The sequence below is a fragment of the Pelophylax lessonae genome, assembly GCF_965119305.1.
Source record: "Pelophylax lessonae genome assembly, chromosome: 9".
NCBI classification, from domain to species: Eukaryota; Metazoa; Chordata; class Amphibia; order Anura; family Ranidae; genus Pelophylax; species Pelophylax lessonae.
Genome location: NC_138776.1, coordinates 30,310,667 through 30,328,532, shown reverse-complemented (window position 1 = coordinate 30,328,532; position 17,866 = coordinate 30,310,667). Strand labels below are relative to the sequence as shown.

The 17,866-nt window shown below is 45.1% G+C and overlaps 1 protein-coding gene across 1 annotated transcript in view; it reads left to right on the top strand.

Annotated features, from left to right (window-relative positions):
• LOC309564194 (alpha-2-macroglobulin-like protein 1) overlaps positions 1–17,866 on the top strand; it is a gene marked incomplete at both ends in the record, with an annotated part of 91,316 nt that overhangs the window by 18,382 nt on the left and 55,068 nt on the right. Inside the window, 2 exons of the mRNA XM_082268825.1 lie at positions 5,663–5,746; positions 13,056–13,232. Coding sequence (XP_082124951.1) covers positions 5,663–5,746; positions 13,056–13,232 — 261 coding nt within the window. The remainder of the gene's footprint in view (positions 1–5,662; positions 5,747–13,055; positions 13,233–17,866) is intronic.

Sequence of the window (17,866 nt, the reverse complement as noted above, 5' to 3'; positions counted from 1 at the left end):
GCGGTGTAAGATGAGCCCCAAAAATTGGAAAGGTGTATCTCACACGTACCGATACAGACTATGCCGCAATTGTATTCTTTTTACCCCAAGGGTGTAGATTGAATAGCGGAATAGAAAATATGATATCAAAAGGTGTATCTATCTCACACGTACAGACCCAGACTAGGCCCTGATTACTATTTCTTGTACCCCAAAGGCAGGATGAGGAGTAGGAGGAGTTCGGAACAGGCAGGAGGCAAACTGAAACACCCTGCAATCCTGGGCGGTGTAAGATGAGCCCCAAAAATTGGAAAGGTGTATCTCACACGTACCGATACAGACTATGCCGCAATTTAATTCTTTTTACCCCAAGGGTGTAGATTGAATAGCGGAATAGAAAATATGATATCAAAATGTGTATCTATCTCACACGTACAGACCCAGACTAGGCCCCAATTACTATTTTTTGTACCCCAAAGGCAGGATGAGGAGTAGGAGGAGTTCGGAACAGGCAGGAGGCAAACTGAAACACCCTGCAATCCTCGGTGGTGTAAGATGAGCCCCAAAAATTGGAAAGGTGTATCTCACACGTACCGATACTGACTATGCCGCAATTTAATTCTTTTTACCCCAAAGGGTGTAGATTGAACAGCGGAATAGAAAATATGATATCAAAAGGTGTATCTATCTCACACGTACAGACCCAGACTAGGCCCCGATTACTATTTTTTGTACCCCAAAGGCAGGATGAGGAGTAGGAGGAGTTCAGAACAGGCAGGAGGCAAACTGAAACACCCTGCAATCCTCGGCGGTGTAAGATTAGCCCCAAAAATTGGAAAGGTGTATCTCACACGTACCGATACTGACTATGCCGCAATTTAATTCTTTTTACCCCAAGGGTGTAGATTGAATAGCGGAATAGAAAATATGATATCAAAAGGTGTATCTATCCCACACGTACAGACCCAGACTAGGCCCTGATTACTATTTTTTGTACCCCAAAGGCAGGATGAGGAGTAGGAGGAGTTCAGAACAGGCAGGAGGCAAACTGAAACACCCTGCAATCCTCGGTGGTGTAAGATGAGCCCCAAAAATTGGAAAGGTGTATCTCACACGTACCGATACAGACTATGCCGCAATTGTATTCTTTTTACCCCAAGGGTGTAGATTGAATAGCGGAATAGAAAATATGATATCAAAAGGTGTATCTATCTCACACGTACAGACCCAGACTAGGCCCTGATTACTATTTCTTGTACCCCAAAGGCAGGATGAGGAGTAGGAGGAGTTCGGAACAGGCAGGAGGCAAACTGAAACACCCTGCAATCCTGGGCGGTGTAAGATGAGCCCCAAAAATTGGAAAGGTGTATCTCACACGTACCGATACAGACTATGCCGCAATTTAATTCTTTTTACCCCAAGGGTGTAGATTGAATAGCGGAATAGAAAATATGATATCAAAATGTGTATCTATCTCACACGTACAGACCCAGACTAGGCCCCAATTACTATTTTTTGTACCCCAAAGGCAGGATGAGGAGTAGGAGGAGTTCGGAACAGGCAGGAGGCAAACTGAAACACCCTGCAATCCTCGGTGGTGTAAGATGAGCCCCAAAAATTGGAAAGGTGTATCTCACACGTACCGATACTGACTATGCCGCAATTTAATTCTTTTTACCCCAAAGGGTGTAGATTGAATAGCGGAATAGAAAATATGATATCAAAAGGTGTATCTATCTCACACGTACAGACCCAGACTAGGCCCCGATTACTATTTTTTGTACCCCAAAGGCAGGATGAGGAGTAGGAGGAGTTCAGAACAGGCAGGAGGCAAACTGAAACACCCTGCAATCCTCGGCGGTGTAAGATTAGCCCCAAAAATTGGAAAGGTGTATCTCACACGTACCGATACTGACTATGCCGCAATTTAATTCTTTTTACCCCAAGGGTGTAGATTGAATAGCGGAATAGAAAATATGATATCAAAAGGTGTATCTATCTCACACGTACAGACCCAGACTAGGCCCTGATTACTATTTTTTGTACCCCAAAGGCAGGATGAGGAGTAGGAGGAGTTCGGAACAGGCAGGAGGCAAACTGAAACACCCTGCAATCCTCGGTGGTGTAAGATGAGCCCCAAAAATTGGAAAGGTGTATCTCACACGTACCGATACTGACTATGCCGCAATTTAATTCTTTTTACCCCAAAGGGTGTAGATTGAACAGCGGAATAGAAAATATGATATCAAAAGGTGTATCTATCTCACACGTACAGACCCAGACTAGGCCCCGATTACTATTTTTTGTACCCCATGGGCAGGATGAGGAGTAGGAGGAGTTCAGAACAGGCAGGAGGCAAACTGAAACACCCTGCAATCCTCGGCGGTGTAAGATTCGCCCCAAAAATTGGAAAGGTGTATCTCACACGTACCGATACAGATTATGCCGCAATATAATTCTTTTTACCCCAAGGGTGTAGATTGAATAGCGGAATAGAAAATATGATATCAAAAGGTGTATCTATCTCACATGTACAGACCCAGACTAGGCCCCGATTACTATTTTTTGTACCCCAAAGGCAGGATGAGGAGTAGGAGGAGTTCGGAACAGGCAGGAGGCAAACTGAAACACCCTGCAATCCTTGGCGGTGTAAGATGAGCCCCAAAAATTGGAAAGGTGTATCTCACACGTACCGATACTGACTATGCCACAATTTAATTATTTTTACCCCTATGGGTGTAGATTGAATAGCGGAATAGAAAATATGATATCAAAAGGTGTATCTATCTCACATGTTTAGACCCAGACTAGGCCCCGATTACTATTTTTTGTACCCCAAAGGCAGGATAAGGAGTAGGAGGAGTTCGGAACAGGCAGGAAGCAAACTGAAACACCCTGCAATCCTGGGCGGTGTAAGATGAGCCCCAAAAATTGGAAAGGTGTATCTCACACGTACTGATACAGACTATGCCGCAATTTAATTATTTTTACCCCAAGGATGTAGATTGAATAGCGGAATAGAAAATATGATATCAAAAGGCGTATCTATCTCACACGTACGGACCCAGACTAGGCCCCAATTACTATTTTTTGTACCCCAAAGGCAGGATGAGGAGTAGGAGGAGTTCGGAACAGGCAGGAGGCAAACTTAAACACCCTGCAATCCTCGGCCGTGTAAGATGAGCCCCAAAAATTGGAAAGGTGTATCTCACACGTACCGATACTGACTATGCCGCAATTTAATTCTTTTTACCCCAAAGGGTGTAGATTGAATAGCGGAATAGAAAATATGATATAAAATTGGTGATTTTTCAATAGCACATGTGAACACAGCAGTGTCTTATGTCAGTCAGCTCTGCTGCAGGCTATGAAGGGAAAAAAAAAAGAAAATTCCCCTGTAAGTTTGTAATTTTTAAATTGATTAGTACAGACTATGCCACAATTTAATTTTTTTTAACCCAAAAGGGTGTATATTGAATAGTGGAATAGAAAAAAGTGTATAAAATTGAAAATCACTCAATAGCACATGTGAACACAGCAGTGTCTTATGTCAGTCAGCTCTGCTGCAGGCTATGAAGGGAAAAAAAAAAGAAAATTCCCCTTTAAGTTTGTAATTTTTAAACAGATTAGTACAGACTATGCCACAATTTAATTTTTTTAACCCAAAAGGGTGTATATTGACTAGTGGAATAGAAAAAAGTGTATAAAATTTAAAATCACTCAATAGCACATGTGAACACAGCAGTGTCTTATCACAGTCAGCACTGAAGCAAAAATGCTGCACACAACTGACTGATAAAAATAGATTTTTTTCTCCCTCCTCCTCCTCAGCGGGCTTAACTGAGGGCAAAACAATTGTGTTCACTGCACCTACCCCCACACAGCAAAATCGATGTAGAACACTGACCCTGCCTATTCTCCAGCCTCGCCCTAATATTCTCGATAAGATCGTTCAATGGCACTGCACAACCAACCCCCCACACAGCAAAATCGATGTAGAACACTGACCCTGCCTATTCTCCAGCCTCGCCCTAAAATGCCCTAATAACTCGCCCTGCCTGCACTCCGACCTGTCCCTGCATTCTTTTCGGACACAATACAATTTTTCACGGTCTGTCCCTAATCAGCAGCCAGCACGTATGATGTGTGCTCTCTCCCTAATACTACAGCAGAATGACGCATCCCGCTGGGTCTCGAACTTATAAAGACATGGTCACATGCTTCAGATGGCCAATCACAGCTATTAATACATTAGTAGGCATGGCTGGGATGGCTTAAGGCACACCAGTTAAACGCTTGTTGATTGGCTGTTGAAAGCCCGCCATTAAAAGCGCGCCATTACATACAAAACAGGAAGTAAAATTTGTTCGGGTAACAAAAATCCAATTATTCGGTACGAACACGAATAATACAGTCCGTGTTCGCTCAACACTAATTGTAAAGTCTCTTTTTTTTAGTTAAAAATCACAACCATGTTATACTTCCCTCCTCGGTGTAGTTGGTTTTGCACAGAGAAGTTAGCATTGCTCACTTTAAAGCGGTTCTGCACATACTGTTCTGGTTTAAAAGTTGACTTCAACACCCTTTAATCAGCACTCCCTGACGCAATGACGAGAGCAATCCAATTATTTGTTTTTAACTTTATGGGCAAGCCTACACTCTGAGATCCACATAACAGACTATACCGCTATCTAAAGGTTACCCCTGAAGAAGGAGCTTTGACTTATGTCTTTGAAACGCGTTGGGTACTTACCTCAGACTACAGCGGCTTTCATCTGCCATGTGATCTAACCTATTGTATATAGCTTGCCATATTTTTAACCTTTTGTAAAATTATTTCTAGTTTTCAATAAATTTATACCTTTTTCAATCTCTGATGTATTTATAGTTGATTCCATAAATTCATGCCTAAAAAGTCCCACCCCAAGGGGAATTTCTATTGTAGTTTCTATTTCTGGGATGTGGCACATTTTGGAGTGACTTCACATGAGCACACTTTATGTACATTAAAGCCCCGTACACACGTACCGATTGTCGGCCGTAAATATTCGGCCGACGACCGATCGGCCGATTGTAGGCTTGTTAGTATGATGCTTCCGACAGCCGACAGCACATTTTCGGCCGAACAGAATCTGTCGTGCAGGCATTAAAATTTTTGTTGGCCAACACCAGAACGGCCGATTGTTCGCCAGTCAGTACAGATTTCGGCCGACAGACAGCAGATTAGCAAGACTGGGCATGCTCAGAAAAGAAAAAAGACAAGGAAAGTTAACCATCACATGACATCACTTCTGCAGTCGGCTGTTGTTGGCCGACAAAATTCGTGTGCAGTCTTTTGCAGTCTTCAACAGACACGACAGCCCTGGACAAAAGACGGCCGATCGTTCGGCCGACGATCGGTACGTGTGTACGGGGCTTAAGGAAAATTGCAACTCCCACTATTTTATTCTCCAGCGTCTCTGCTTTCAGAAAATATGTTTTTTTTTTTGTTTGTTTTTTTTTTCTGGGGGGTGGGTTTACAGCATTTTTTAGAAAAAAAAATTTGCTTTTAACTGTGTGCAAAAAAATTAAAAATTGCCATGTATTTTTAATCACCACCCCCTCATCCAAACGCAAGTCTAAATCAGCCCTCATGGTACATACTGTAAAACTGCATTAACCTTCTATTCTTTCTTATCTTCAGATTCAACAACTGAAGTAGACATCAGTGTAGCCGAGCCAGACGACTTGGTGCCAGATTCCTTCAAATTAACTGTAAATGTCATGGGTAAGTAGACTGCATAAAAACAGGTGGGTGGGCATATGGGGTGAAGTCCAAGGTACTTGCATAGTTACTGCATGCCACAAAGCAAAAGTCTAATTTGGGGTTCCACCTTAAAAGCTGCTTGGACAGCTCTGTGAATCAGCAGCCTTGTCAGCCCAAGCTGCTTGCTTCTGATTTGGGCTGCCAAAACACTTCCCCCCTCCTCATCTGTTTAACAGAGTGGAGGTGTTCTGTAGTTCACAGAGGTGACCTGTGGAGGGCTAATAAAACCACTTGAAATAATGCTGAAAGTTACGAGCTCACTGGATTTACTTCCACTTCCTGTTTGGCAAAACTGTAGCAGATGGACAGTAAGTGAGAGGAAATCTCTCAGCAGTAAAAACCCAACAAGTTCTAATCCTTCACTACCCAAACAAAATGTAGTGTAGCGATACCCCCTAGAGGGACACTGGATTTTGGGTCCTCCTATTCCTGCACAGTCAGGCAACATGCATTTTCCAGCTTGCATTCACACACAGAAAACCAGTCCATGGGCTTGTTTGTGCTGTTTTACTGAGGGAAAACAACTTGGATAGGGATTATGGGATGTCCAACTTGACTTTGTAGAACAACTTGAGGACCAACTTTCTTCACTATGTACAAAAAAATGCAGATCCTGGACTGTACTCCCTCTGGAATAATAGCATGATGGATCAATAACAAGCGTTCCTCTTTTCAGGAGCTCTATGTCCCCTTGGTGAAATGTAGCAAAGTCCCAACATTGACAGGAGCTCTTTGTCCCCTTAGTGAAATAGCACAAAGTCCCAAACTATATAAAGGAATTCCAATACGGGAGCGCCATGTCCACTTAGTAGAACCTTAGTAGAACCTCACAAAGTTCCAACACTTGTGAATAATATCTGCCCACCTGCTTGCCTTAAAAGTGTCTCAGGGTAAAGGATTTAGGTTTAGCTGTGACTCTATCCCTGTGAAAGCATGATGCATTTGACAGCCTTCTCCCTTGTAGGCCCTGGGAGTGTAGGATAGAGATGGGCCGAATACCCCCCGGGTAAGTTTGCACCAGAACTCTTGAACATTGCGAAAGTTTGAAGCCAAATAATGAACCCCATTGAAGTCTGTGGGACCTGAACTGGAAAAATCAAAAGTGCCCATTTTGAGGATTTAGGTGCAAGTTATTGGGCATACAAAGGGTATAGGGGTCCAGGTACTATACTGGGGGACATCAATGAAAAAAAAAACGTTTGTAAAAAACATCATTTTTCAATGAGCAGTGATTTACTGATGCTTAAAGTGAAACAATAAATGAAAAATGTATTTACTGTAAATATAGTGCCTGGGGGGTCCCCTTCATGTGCCTGTAAAGTGGCACATATGTACTGTGTATAGAACCTGCTACAGCAAAAAATGACATGTATAAAGCCAAAAAAATTTTTCCCTGGAAGCTTTTTTTATTTTATAAACAACGGCATGGGGAGCCAGTCAGTATGATGAGGCCACAATTTAGTGCACTCCAAACACGATTAGATATTTTTAGGATAAATTCTGGTGTCTTTTTTGCAGACTTTAGATAGAAGTAACAGATGCAGAAAAACTGGGATTTGGGTGTTGGTCGTACCTTCACATTATAACCCTATAGAGGTACTCTTAATGAAATCAGGAATTGGCCTCGCTGTCACAAATTTAAATGATATGTATCGGTCAAACAAGAGCAGAAGAATTGGTCCTTGGGTGTTAATTGTGCCCATGAAACCTATGCCAAAAGTTTCTTATAGATAAAAACACCCGCAAAGCTAGGCAGTGTAGACAGTCTTGCAAGAGGATCTAGATCCAGAAAACACTTAATCGGCAACATTAGCATTAGGGGCTTAATAGCTGCTGCTAATCCAGGAACGATTAATTTTGATAAATGTCAGCTGGTCAACGGAGTCTTTGGACAGACGCATTCTATTATCAGTAACAAAACCTCCAGCAGCACTGAATGCCCATTCGGAAAGTTCGCTGGATGCAGGGCAGCCCAGCAGCTCAATTGCATACTGGGCAAGGTCTGGCCAGTGGTCTGATTTTCATGACCCAGTAACCCAGTGGATCGTCAACTGGAAAGCTCTCAGTGTCTGTTTTCGCCTCTAGATAATCCCCCAACCAATGATGCAGATGCTGCTGATGGGATGTGGAAGCTGATAGCCCTGGGTGCTGAGGACTAAAAAAATTTTGAAATGCATCACTGAGGCGGCCCCCTTCTCCACCACTCCTCTCTTGACCAGCAGAAGCCACAAAACTAGCTTTTCCATGAGACTGCAACTTACCAGAGTCTGGAAAGGCATTACATAAATTCCTCCTTAAGGTGTCCTCAAGATATTTCATCCTCTGCTCCCTCTGTGGGGACTGGATGAGATCAAAGACTTTCCCCTTGTAACAGTGACTAAGAACGGTTGCCAACCAATAGTGATCCTTCTACTTGATGCCACAAATTCTCGGGTCCTTTTGTAGGCTTTGAAGAATGAGGGAGCCCATGCACCATAAGTTTGCAGAGGCATGAAAAGCAGAGTCCTCGGGGTCACTGAGGATAACAGTATCTGGAACTACCTCCTCCCAGCCAGGTACTACTCCCAAGGGTTCTGGAGATAGGTAACCATCTCTTAAGGTTTGATATATGGCTTCCTCTACTTCAATGCCTCAAAAACTGCCATAATCCTCCTCCTCTTTCCTCTCCTCTTGTGTGTTCAGTGGTGTCGCAAGAATATTGTCTGCGTAAAACAGGCCTTGAGAGCAAAGGAAGTGCTCCTCTTCCTCCCACTGCTCTGCTTTGAGTGCCCAGTTAATAATGCCACGCAGATTCTTCTCCAGCAGAAACACAACAGAGATGGTGTCACTGATGCATAAAATGTCACGGCTCACCTTCCTTGTCGCCTCTTCAAATGGTGACAGTACAGTGCATGAATCCTTTATCAGCAGCGTGGGGAAAAAAAGCCAAGCTGGCCTGAGCCTGTCATTGTGCCATAATCGCACAGGTACTTGTTGACAGCCCTCTGCTGCATGTGCACCTGCTGCAGGCATGGCACATGTTTCAGCTTTCCTTGTCTAAGAGTGCACAGGAGGTTAGTGCCATAATTGCACACCACCATTCCTGGCTCCAGCTGGCATGGATTGAACCCCCTTTTGGCCTGCCCCTGCAAAGCTAAAATAATCTCTGCTCTGGTGTGCTCCCCTACACAGACCAGTTGAAGCAATATATGGCATGTTTTAGCCTGACTCATTGAATAGCCCCTTGAACTCTTAGGGGGTACTGGTGGTTCATTGGATGATTCAGTAGAGAAATGCATGGAGTAGGAGGAGGAGGAGGGGGTTGAGCTGACAAAGCTCTTATCATCACCACCAGCTATATGGAGATGTGGCGGCAAAACAAGTTGCAGCATTGAGCCCTGTCCTGCATCCTTCTGAGTTGCAAGCATAATTACCCAGTGTGCTGTGGGTGGCAGTGACTATTTTTTCCCTGCAGCAGCTGGGGCAGAGAAACTTGCCTGCTATAGTTGACAGCTGGTGGTGTGCTGCTAGCAGACGTGCTGGAAGGACCAGTAGCACCATTTGCTATATCATCATCCCTGTCAGTGGAGGCTGCTGAGAGGTCATGAGATATAGCCGGGGTACACCTGAAAGGTGGGTAGTGAGGAGGAGCAGAATTGCATCCCTTTTGTGTGGCTTTTGGGTGTTTTTGCCAACAGGTTGAGTGGTGGGGGGTTAAATGCTTTGTCAAGCAAAATAACCAAATGGCTGGTGTTTTTGCCACACTTGGTCTGCTTGAGGCAAAGTTTGCAAATTGCAACAGTGCAATCGACTGCACATGTGCTAAAAAAGGCCCACACAGCTGAGATGTGGGAGTGGGCCACAATATAACAGCTCCACAATGTGATGGAAAAGGGTGACTGCTCTTTACTCTTCCATAATGGCTGCCTCATTGGTGTTGTTTCTCACCCCCACTTTCCTCCCCTGCTTAATCTGGCACCCAAGTTGCATCAGTGACCTCATCATCATCATCATCATCATCCCCTCTATCATCATCACTGGAGCTAACTTGGCAATATGATGCGGCTGGGGGAACAAGACTGCCAATTTGATGTTTACCAGTGTTCTCCCCTCTCTGTAGGCTCATGTTCCTACCTTCCTCAACCTCAGAACCAACATCAGAAACAAGAAATGGCTGTGCATCATCAAAGAGCAAGTGGCTGACGCTGTGTTCAAATAACCAAGCTGACTCCTCCATGCCTGATGCTGGGGCTATGGCAGGAGCAGCTGTGGATAAAGAGGCAGAATAAGCAACTCTGGCAGCTGCTGTGGACTGCGCACTAGTCTCTGCTTGGGTAATAGAGGATGAGGATGGTTTAGTAAGCCAATCCACCACCTCCTCTGCATGCTGTGGCTGGATAGCACAGTCAGCATCACTAAACATAGGAAATGGTGCCCTGTCTGAGGACATACCACATCCACCTTTGCCTGTGGACACATACACTGCTGGCCCCTTGATAGTCCCATGGGAGCGTCTGCTTGCATGTGCTTCCACTGTGAAGACTTTAATAAATTTACAAGAGTTAGGACTGCAGATCATACAGGGTGCCGTGGAGTGGCCCTGCAGCTTACACATGTGTTTGCAAATGTGTGCTAACTAAACGCCTGCTTTGACGCTAACTGTTAGACAGGTTAATTTTTGGTTGGTAAGCAAGTAAGCAACTGGTTAGCAATTTGAGCTGAGAATTTTTATCTGTGTTTGTCTCATGTGCGTTTCCATTCCATGTGCTCTTTTGAAGGCCAGTTATAAGTGGGGGCAGAGGCCATTTTCTTTGCCATGGGAACGTCTGCCTCTCTTTGTTGGCCTCCCAGACATGATGGGGGGAGGGGGATATTACCGAAATGTAATAGAGATGGGGAAATGTTTATTTGGATGCACTTTAATCAATTGAAAGTGGGGTTTAGTGCACTTTAACTTGAGTACTCAGTACTACACAGATTTACTCCACTGACACACTAGAATATACTGCAGTAAAACTGCACTGACGCACTTCAATATACTGCAGTAAAACTGCACTGATGCACTTCAATATATTGCAGTAAAATTGCACTAATGCACTTCAATATACTGCAGTAAAAAAGTGCTAATGCACTTCAATATACTGCAGTGAAAGTCCACTAACTCACTTCAATATACTGCCATAAAAGTGCAGCATTGCACTTCAATATACTGTGATAAAAGTGCAGTAACGCAATTCAATATACTGCAGTAAACACACCCTAACGCACCCTAACATACTGCAGTAAATGGGCACTAATGCACTTCAAAATACTGCAGTAAACGTGTACTAAAGCACTTCAATATACTGCCGTAGAAGTGCACTAACACACTTCAATATACTGCAGTAAAGTACAAACACACTTTAATTTACTGCCGTAAAAGTGCACTAGCTCACTTTAATATACTGCCGTAAAATTTCACTAACTCACTTCCATGTACTGCCGTAAAAGTGCACTAACGCACTTCAATATACTGCAGTAAAAGTGCACTAACGTACTTCAATTTATTGCAGTAAAAGTGTACTAAAGCAATTCAATATACTGCAGTAAAAGTACTTTGACGCACTTCCATATACTGCACTAAAAGTACCTTGACGCACTTCAATATACTGCAGTATACATGCACTAACACACTGCAGTATACTGCAGTAAATGTGCACTAATGCACTTCAATGTACTGCAATAAAAGTACCCTGACACACTTTAATGTACTGCAGTAAATGTGTCCTTATGACTGCAGTAATCAAGCCCTGACACAATTCAATATACTGCAGTAAATGTGCCCTGACGCACTACAATAAACTGCAGTAAAACTGCCCTGATGCACTACAATATACTGCAGTAAAACTGTTCTGATACTCTACACTGACACACTTCAATATACTGCAGTAAATGTGCACTAACATACTTCAATATACTGCCATTAAAGTGCACTAATGCACTTCAATATATTGCAGTAAAAGTGCACTAATGCACTTCAATATACTGCAGTAAAAGAGCCCTGACAATACAATATACTTCAGTAAAAGTGCCCTGATGCATTACAATATACTTCAGTAAAACTGCCCTGACAATCTACACTGACGCACTTCAATATACTGCTGTAAACCTACTCTGACACACTAAACTGACACTTTAGTAAAAATGAACAGTCGCACTACACTCATGCTGCACTATCACTATACTCACACTACACTGATACTTTACACTCACAATAGAGGCACAATAGCACACTATAGTACACTAACTCGCTAGTAGCAATGTGCAGAGCTCTGTTTTATCTACCTCCACTCCAATATCACACTGCAAATGGCTGCTCTGGGAAGGAACAATTTATAGTGTGGGGTGGGACTATGAGCAATAAGCCATAATTGGCTAAAGTCATCATGATTAGACCTCATCGTGGCTCTGACAGTGCTATGTGCCCTGATTGGGCAAAGACATAATTGGTTCAGCCAACCAGGGCTTCCAATGCATTGTGTAGCGTGCAGTGCATAGTGGGGCATTTGACAGGCCAGACAATTCAGGCATTCACCGAACAGCCGATGTTTGGCCCAAACTCATGCTCGGGCCAAACCGTTCACCCAACACTAATGTAAAGGTGCTCACATTGTCCCTTGAATCCTGCTGCCTTGGATAAGACTGCTGTTCAGGCCTCCTTTGTTCCAGGTCTTCCTGTGCTAGCCAGGATGTCTTCTAGATGAGACTGAAGGGTAATGGATACCCCTCTCTTCAGCTTCTCTCCTTACACTGCTCCAGCTTGGAGGCAAAACCCCCCAGCCCCGTGGCCCCCCTTCCGGGCTTCACTACTTCCAGCCTCAGCACTCCATCTTCCACACGACAACCCAAACTGGCCAGGCTCTTCAATATTCATGGGCCAGTCTGACCACCCTGCCAGGGGATTGGTCCAAACTCAACATCAACATTCAGACCCAGCGTCTTTACCTCTGCACACTAGTTTACAGAAGTTTCCATGGACCTGCAGGACCAGGGGGAGGCAATAGAGGACTGGTTTGCAGAGCCTTCCAGTCTGACCTCAAACTGAATCCACAGCCAAATACCAGACTCACATAAGCAACTATGATTCAGCCTAAATTTACCTCACTACACTGCACATTAGAGGGTGCTACAGTATCTTGACATACACTTAACAGATCAAAATGGAGCAGATATGAGAAATGCATTGTTAGGGCTCATTTATCCTTCATTTCCTTATTTCTGTCTTACTTTTGTCTATCTCTTTGTCTTGTAGGTGACCCCGTAGCCTTGGCGATAGAAAACTACGACAACTTGCTGTCCACTCCCTCCGGTTGCTGTGAACAGTTGCAGGGTAGCGTGCTATCCCTTATCTTCTTGTCAGAATATCTAAAGGACATTGGAGAGCTAAGTGATGACCAATCAAAGAAAATGCAGGCTAAACTGTCAACAGGTATGGAAAGACCTTTCTTCCATGTGTAAAGCAATGAAGTTTTGAGTACTTTATATCTATACCCAAAAACCAAAAATGTAATACATTGTAGCTTACCAATTTTTAAAAGTGCTGTTTGCGTGCCTTGTTTTTTTTTTACGCCTTTTTTCCCTTTATTTTCAACTGGTGATCTGGCCACCTTCCCCTCTTAGGGTGACTCCACTCTGGATGGAGGAGCTATGAAGACTCCCTTGGACAGCAGCACTCTAAAGCTGGCCATAGATTAATCAAAATTCAGCCGGTTCAGCAGGGACTGCCTGAATTTTGATCCATCTACAGCTGTTCCAACTCAACAGAAGTTGACTTCTGTTGACCAGGAATATTGGAAAGTGTTGCTGATCGGCAGCTGCAGATAATTTATTTCCCAGCAAAATAATGCTGCTGTCTTGACTCTCAGCAGCTTGCCCATACAGTATGTGTAGGGAAAGGGCTCTTGGGAGATGTAGATGTCTCAACACTTTCTAAAACCGGCCATAGATTGATCGAAATTTGGCCGGCTCAACAGATACTCAATTTATCTACAGCCGTTCCTGCTAAGCAGAAGTCGATCTAACATTCACCTTCTATCAAATGGGAACGTTGGAAATTTTTGATGATCAGCAGCCAATTTCTTTCCCAGCAGAACAATGCTGCTTTCTTGACTCTGAAAAGCCTGGCCATGCCTCGTGCACAGAGAAAGGGCTCGTGGGAGATGTAGTTCTGGTGGTGTGAGTATGTGAATTTGAACTGACCTCCGAGCATCTAATCCTGCAAGGAGGAGAGGGAGGTATTGGCTTAAATTTAGGCAATACCTGGGCATACAGTTTAAGATTAGTGATGAGCCCAACACCCCCCTGTTCGGTTCACACCAAAACATCTCGAACAGGGAAAAAGTTCTAGCGAACATGCAAACTCTATTAACCACTTGCCGACCGCCGCAAGTAAATTTACTGCGGCGGTCAGCCCCGGCCAGGCAGAGTGACGTTAATTAACGTCACTAGCCTGAGCCGGTCTGGTGCGCGCGCGGCGCTCCCGAGGTCCCGCCGATGACTCGATTGGGGTCAGAACCGATCAGTCATCAGGTCCAGGCCAATCATTTTTGGTCTGGACCTGTTGATCGGTCCTGCCCAATCAGATCACCCTCTAAGCCTGTGAAATGTAAACACAGGCTTAGAGGAGATGTGCCCTCCTCCCCCCACAATGGTCTTTTTGGATCCAGCGTGAGAGGAGAGCACATCTAATTGTAAGTACAGCACAAAGCACACACTTCTACACTTAGATAGGCACATTTGACCCCCGATCGCCCCCCCGATTAACCCCTACAGTCCCTGACACAACACACACTGTATACAGCATATAGCATTTACCTATATACCTGTATACGTGTGATTTGTGGTCAGGTGTAGCGCTTGCGACCCCCCCTTTTCCACTCAAATTACCCCCCACCCCCCCCTAATAAAGATTTAACCCACTGATCTCCCCTGACCCCCCCCCCCCCTGATCACCGCCGTTAACCCCTACACCCTCTGTCACATCAGCACTAATACAAACGCAATATACTGTGTTTTTGTATTTTTGTATTAGTGTAATTGTGATCAGAATTAGCGCAGGCGACTAAGTTTCTGTCCCAAGAAGGTTTAGGGTCCCCGCCACCCGCCCAATAAAGATTTAATCCCCTGACCCCCCCCCTGATCACCCCTACACCCCCTGCCATAACACACACCGTATACAGTATATAGCATTTTGCTATATACCCGTATAAGTGTGATTTGTGGTCAGGTGTAGCGCTTGCGACCCCCCTTTTCCACTTGAATTACCCGCCACCCCCCCCCTAATAAAGATTTAAGCCCCTGATCCCACCTGATCCCCCCCTGATCACCGCTAGTTAACCCCTACACCCTCTGTCACATCAGCACTAATACAAACGTAATATACAGTGTTTTTGTATTTTTGTATTAGTGTGATTGTGATCAGAATTAGCGCAGGCGACTAAGTTTCTGTCCCAAGAAGGTTTAGGGTCCCCCCCACCCGCCCAATAAATATTTAACCCCTGATCCCCCCCTGATCACCCCTACACCCCCTGCCACAACACACTGTATACAGTATATAGCATTTTCTATATACCCGTATAAGTGTGACTTGTGACCAGGTTTAGCGCTTGCCACCGTTCCTTTTATCCTTAGGATACCTGCCAGCCCCTTCCAATAAATATTTAAACCCCTGATCCCCCCTGATCACATCCCGTTAACCCCTACACCCTCTGTCACATTAGCACTAATACACACATAATATACTGTTTTTACTGTATTTCGTATTAGTGTCATTGTGACTTGAGGTTGCGCTAGCGAGCTAGTTTCTTTCCCAAAGGAGGTTTAGGGTCCCCGCCATCCCCCCCAGATCCCCGGCGCATAGTTTAGAAGTAACCCCTTGATTGCCACACACGCACGCACGCACGCACATACACTTCCATTTCTAGTATAGTGTTTGAACAGATCAATATCTGATCTGATCAGAGCTATACTAGCGCCCCCATAGTTTAGGGTTCCCAAAACGCAGTGTTTGCATGATCCGCACTGATTCCTGCCAGCACCTGCGTTTAACCCTTTCACCCAGGTAAGTGTAGTAATCAATAGATTACTGTCACTTACAAAAAAACACAAGACACAAAACCGGTGTTAGCAGAGTCAGGCCTGATCCCTGCTAGCATTAGCAGTTTTTTTGGTAGCGCTTGAAAAAGTCTTCGACAACCAGGTGCTTTTATTACCTGTGAGTCGCATCACTGTACGGGTAAATTTAGTTACCAAAATGTCTAAACGTTCGTACAATGATGAAGAGGCTCTCAGTTATATGCTGACTGGGTCATCTGATAGCGAAGGGGAAGCTACAATGACCGAATTAGTGTCAGTATATGAACCTGATGACAGCAGCGGCTCCCTGACAGACAGCTCTGACGACAGATGGGTCCCTGTTAGACCCAGGCGTACCCGACCCCATTCTGAAGTTGTTGAGATGCAGGAATCGCAGGGTGCTCGTATGGAGCAGAGTGTGGGTACTAGTGCCGCTCATTTTTCTAGCGACCTGGCAAGCGCCAGCGGCCTAGTACAACCTGGACCTAGTACACCCAGCACTGCAGTAAGACCTGGTGACGTGGCGAGTCCCCTAAGTGCAGTTGAAGCTGGTGCGGTGGCTAGCATGAGTAGTGGCCCACAGCCACCGCGTATTCGAAGACAGGCCTGTAGAGCCCATAGTGCCCTCCCTGATGCGCTGGCATTTCCTAATTGGCAACCCACTGATTCTACAGCGCCAGTACTTCCCCCATTCACCGCCCAACCTGGAATCCACGTGGAGACAGCTGGTTTTACGCCCCTGAACTTTTTTGAGCTGTTCTTCACGGAAGATCTTTACAGATCTATTGTGGATAGGGTTGAGCGGACACCTAGATGTCCGTGTTCGACGGGTTCGGCCGAACTTTAAAAAAAAGTCCGGGTCCGTGTCCCGGACTTTTACCGAACTTTTCCTGGACACCGAACCCCATTGAAGTCAATGGGGACCCGAACTTTAAGGCACTAAAATGGCTCTAAAACACCAAAGGAAAGGGCTAGAGTGCTGCAAGTGGCAGCAAAACGTAATTAAGAGCATGGCAAGTGCTCTGCAAACAAATGTGGATAGGGAAATAACTTAAAACAACAAAAAAAAACAGAAAAATAAAACAATGTTCTTCTTCATCTCTGAAGGACGAGGCCCATATGGAGTAGGAGGGAGGTTGAGGTGGTGGTGGATGTGGCGGTGACATAGGCATGCACACAGGGTGTGCCGGGTGTGCCTGGGCACACCCTAATCACCTAGGGCACATAGCATTGCCAGTGAGATGGGAAAGATCTCCCTCGGACCTGCTCTGCTCTATTTCTCTTTGCCTACAGGTACATGGCCCCGATACATTACTCTCCCTGCTGGCAAACACATGCATGTGTATTTCAACTTTGGGGTGCACACCTTAATGCAATAGGCTGCGCACACCTATGGGCGGTGTAGGTGGAAGCGGCGGTGGAGGAGGACCAGGGCCGGATTAAGAGCATCGTGGGCTTGGTGCTGAGGATTTTGAAGGGCCTCAAGGGCCGTGCCTTGCCATGCACCCAGAGGAGGAAGGGTGCAGCCATGCATGCCTAATTCAACATGGGATGCTGTCTCTGAAGCCCATAAACACATCCATGCATCGCCAACTGTCCCTCCTTGTCCGGCCTTCGCGCTGTGTGGGGAGGTTCTGAGGGTGCTGCCTGGGGAAGCGAGCATAGAAGCCAGACTTCTGTGTTTACAAGTGACAGAAGAGCGGTAACAGTGAATATGGCCAACCCGGGGCCTATATAAAAGGTAGGGGCCTGGAGCTGCAGCTCCAATAGCCCCTACGTTAATCTGGCCCTGAGGAGGAGGACGAGGTAGCCAACACTGCTTCTTTTCACAAATTTTAAATGAGGGTACACCCCAAAAGAGTGAGAAAGAGCAAAAATGGAACAATGGGTGGGTAAGGTCGGTATCCATTGCTATTCTGCATAAGGTACGGAAAAGTCCCGTGGGATCCATGCCTGGTTCATTTTAATGAACGTGAGCTTGTCCACATT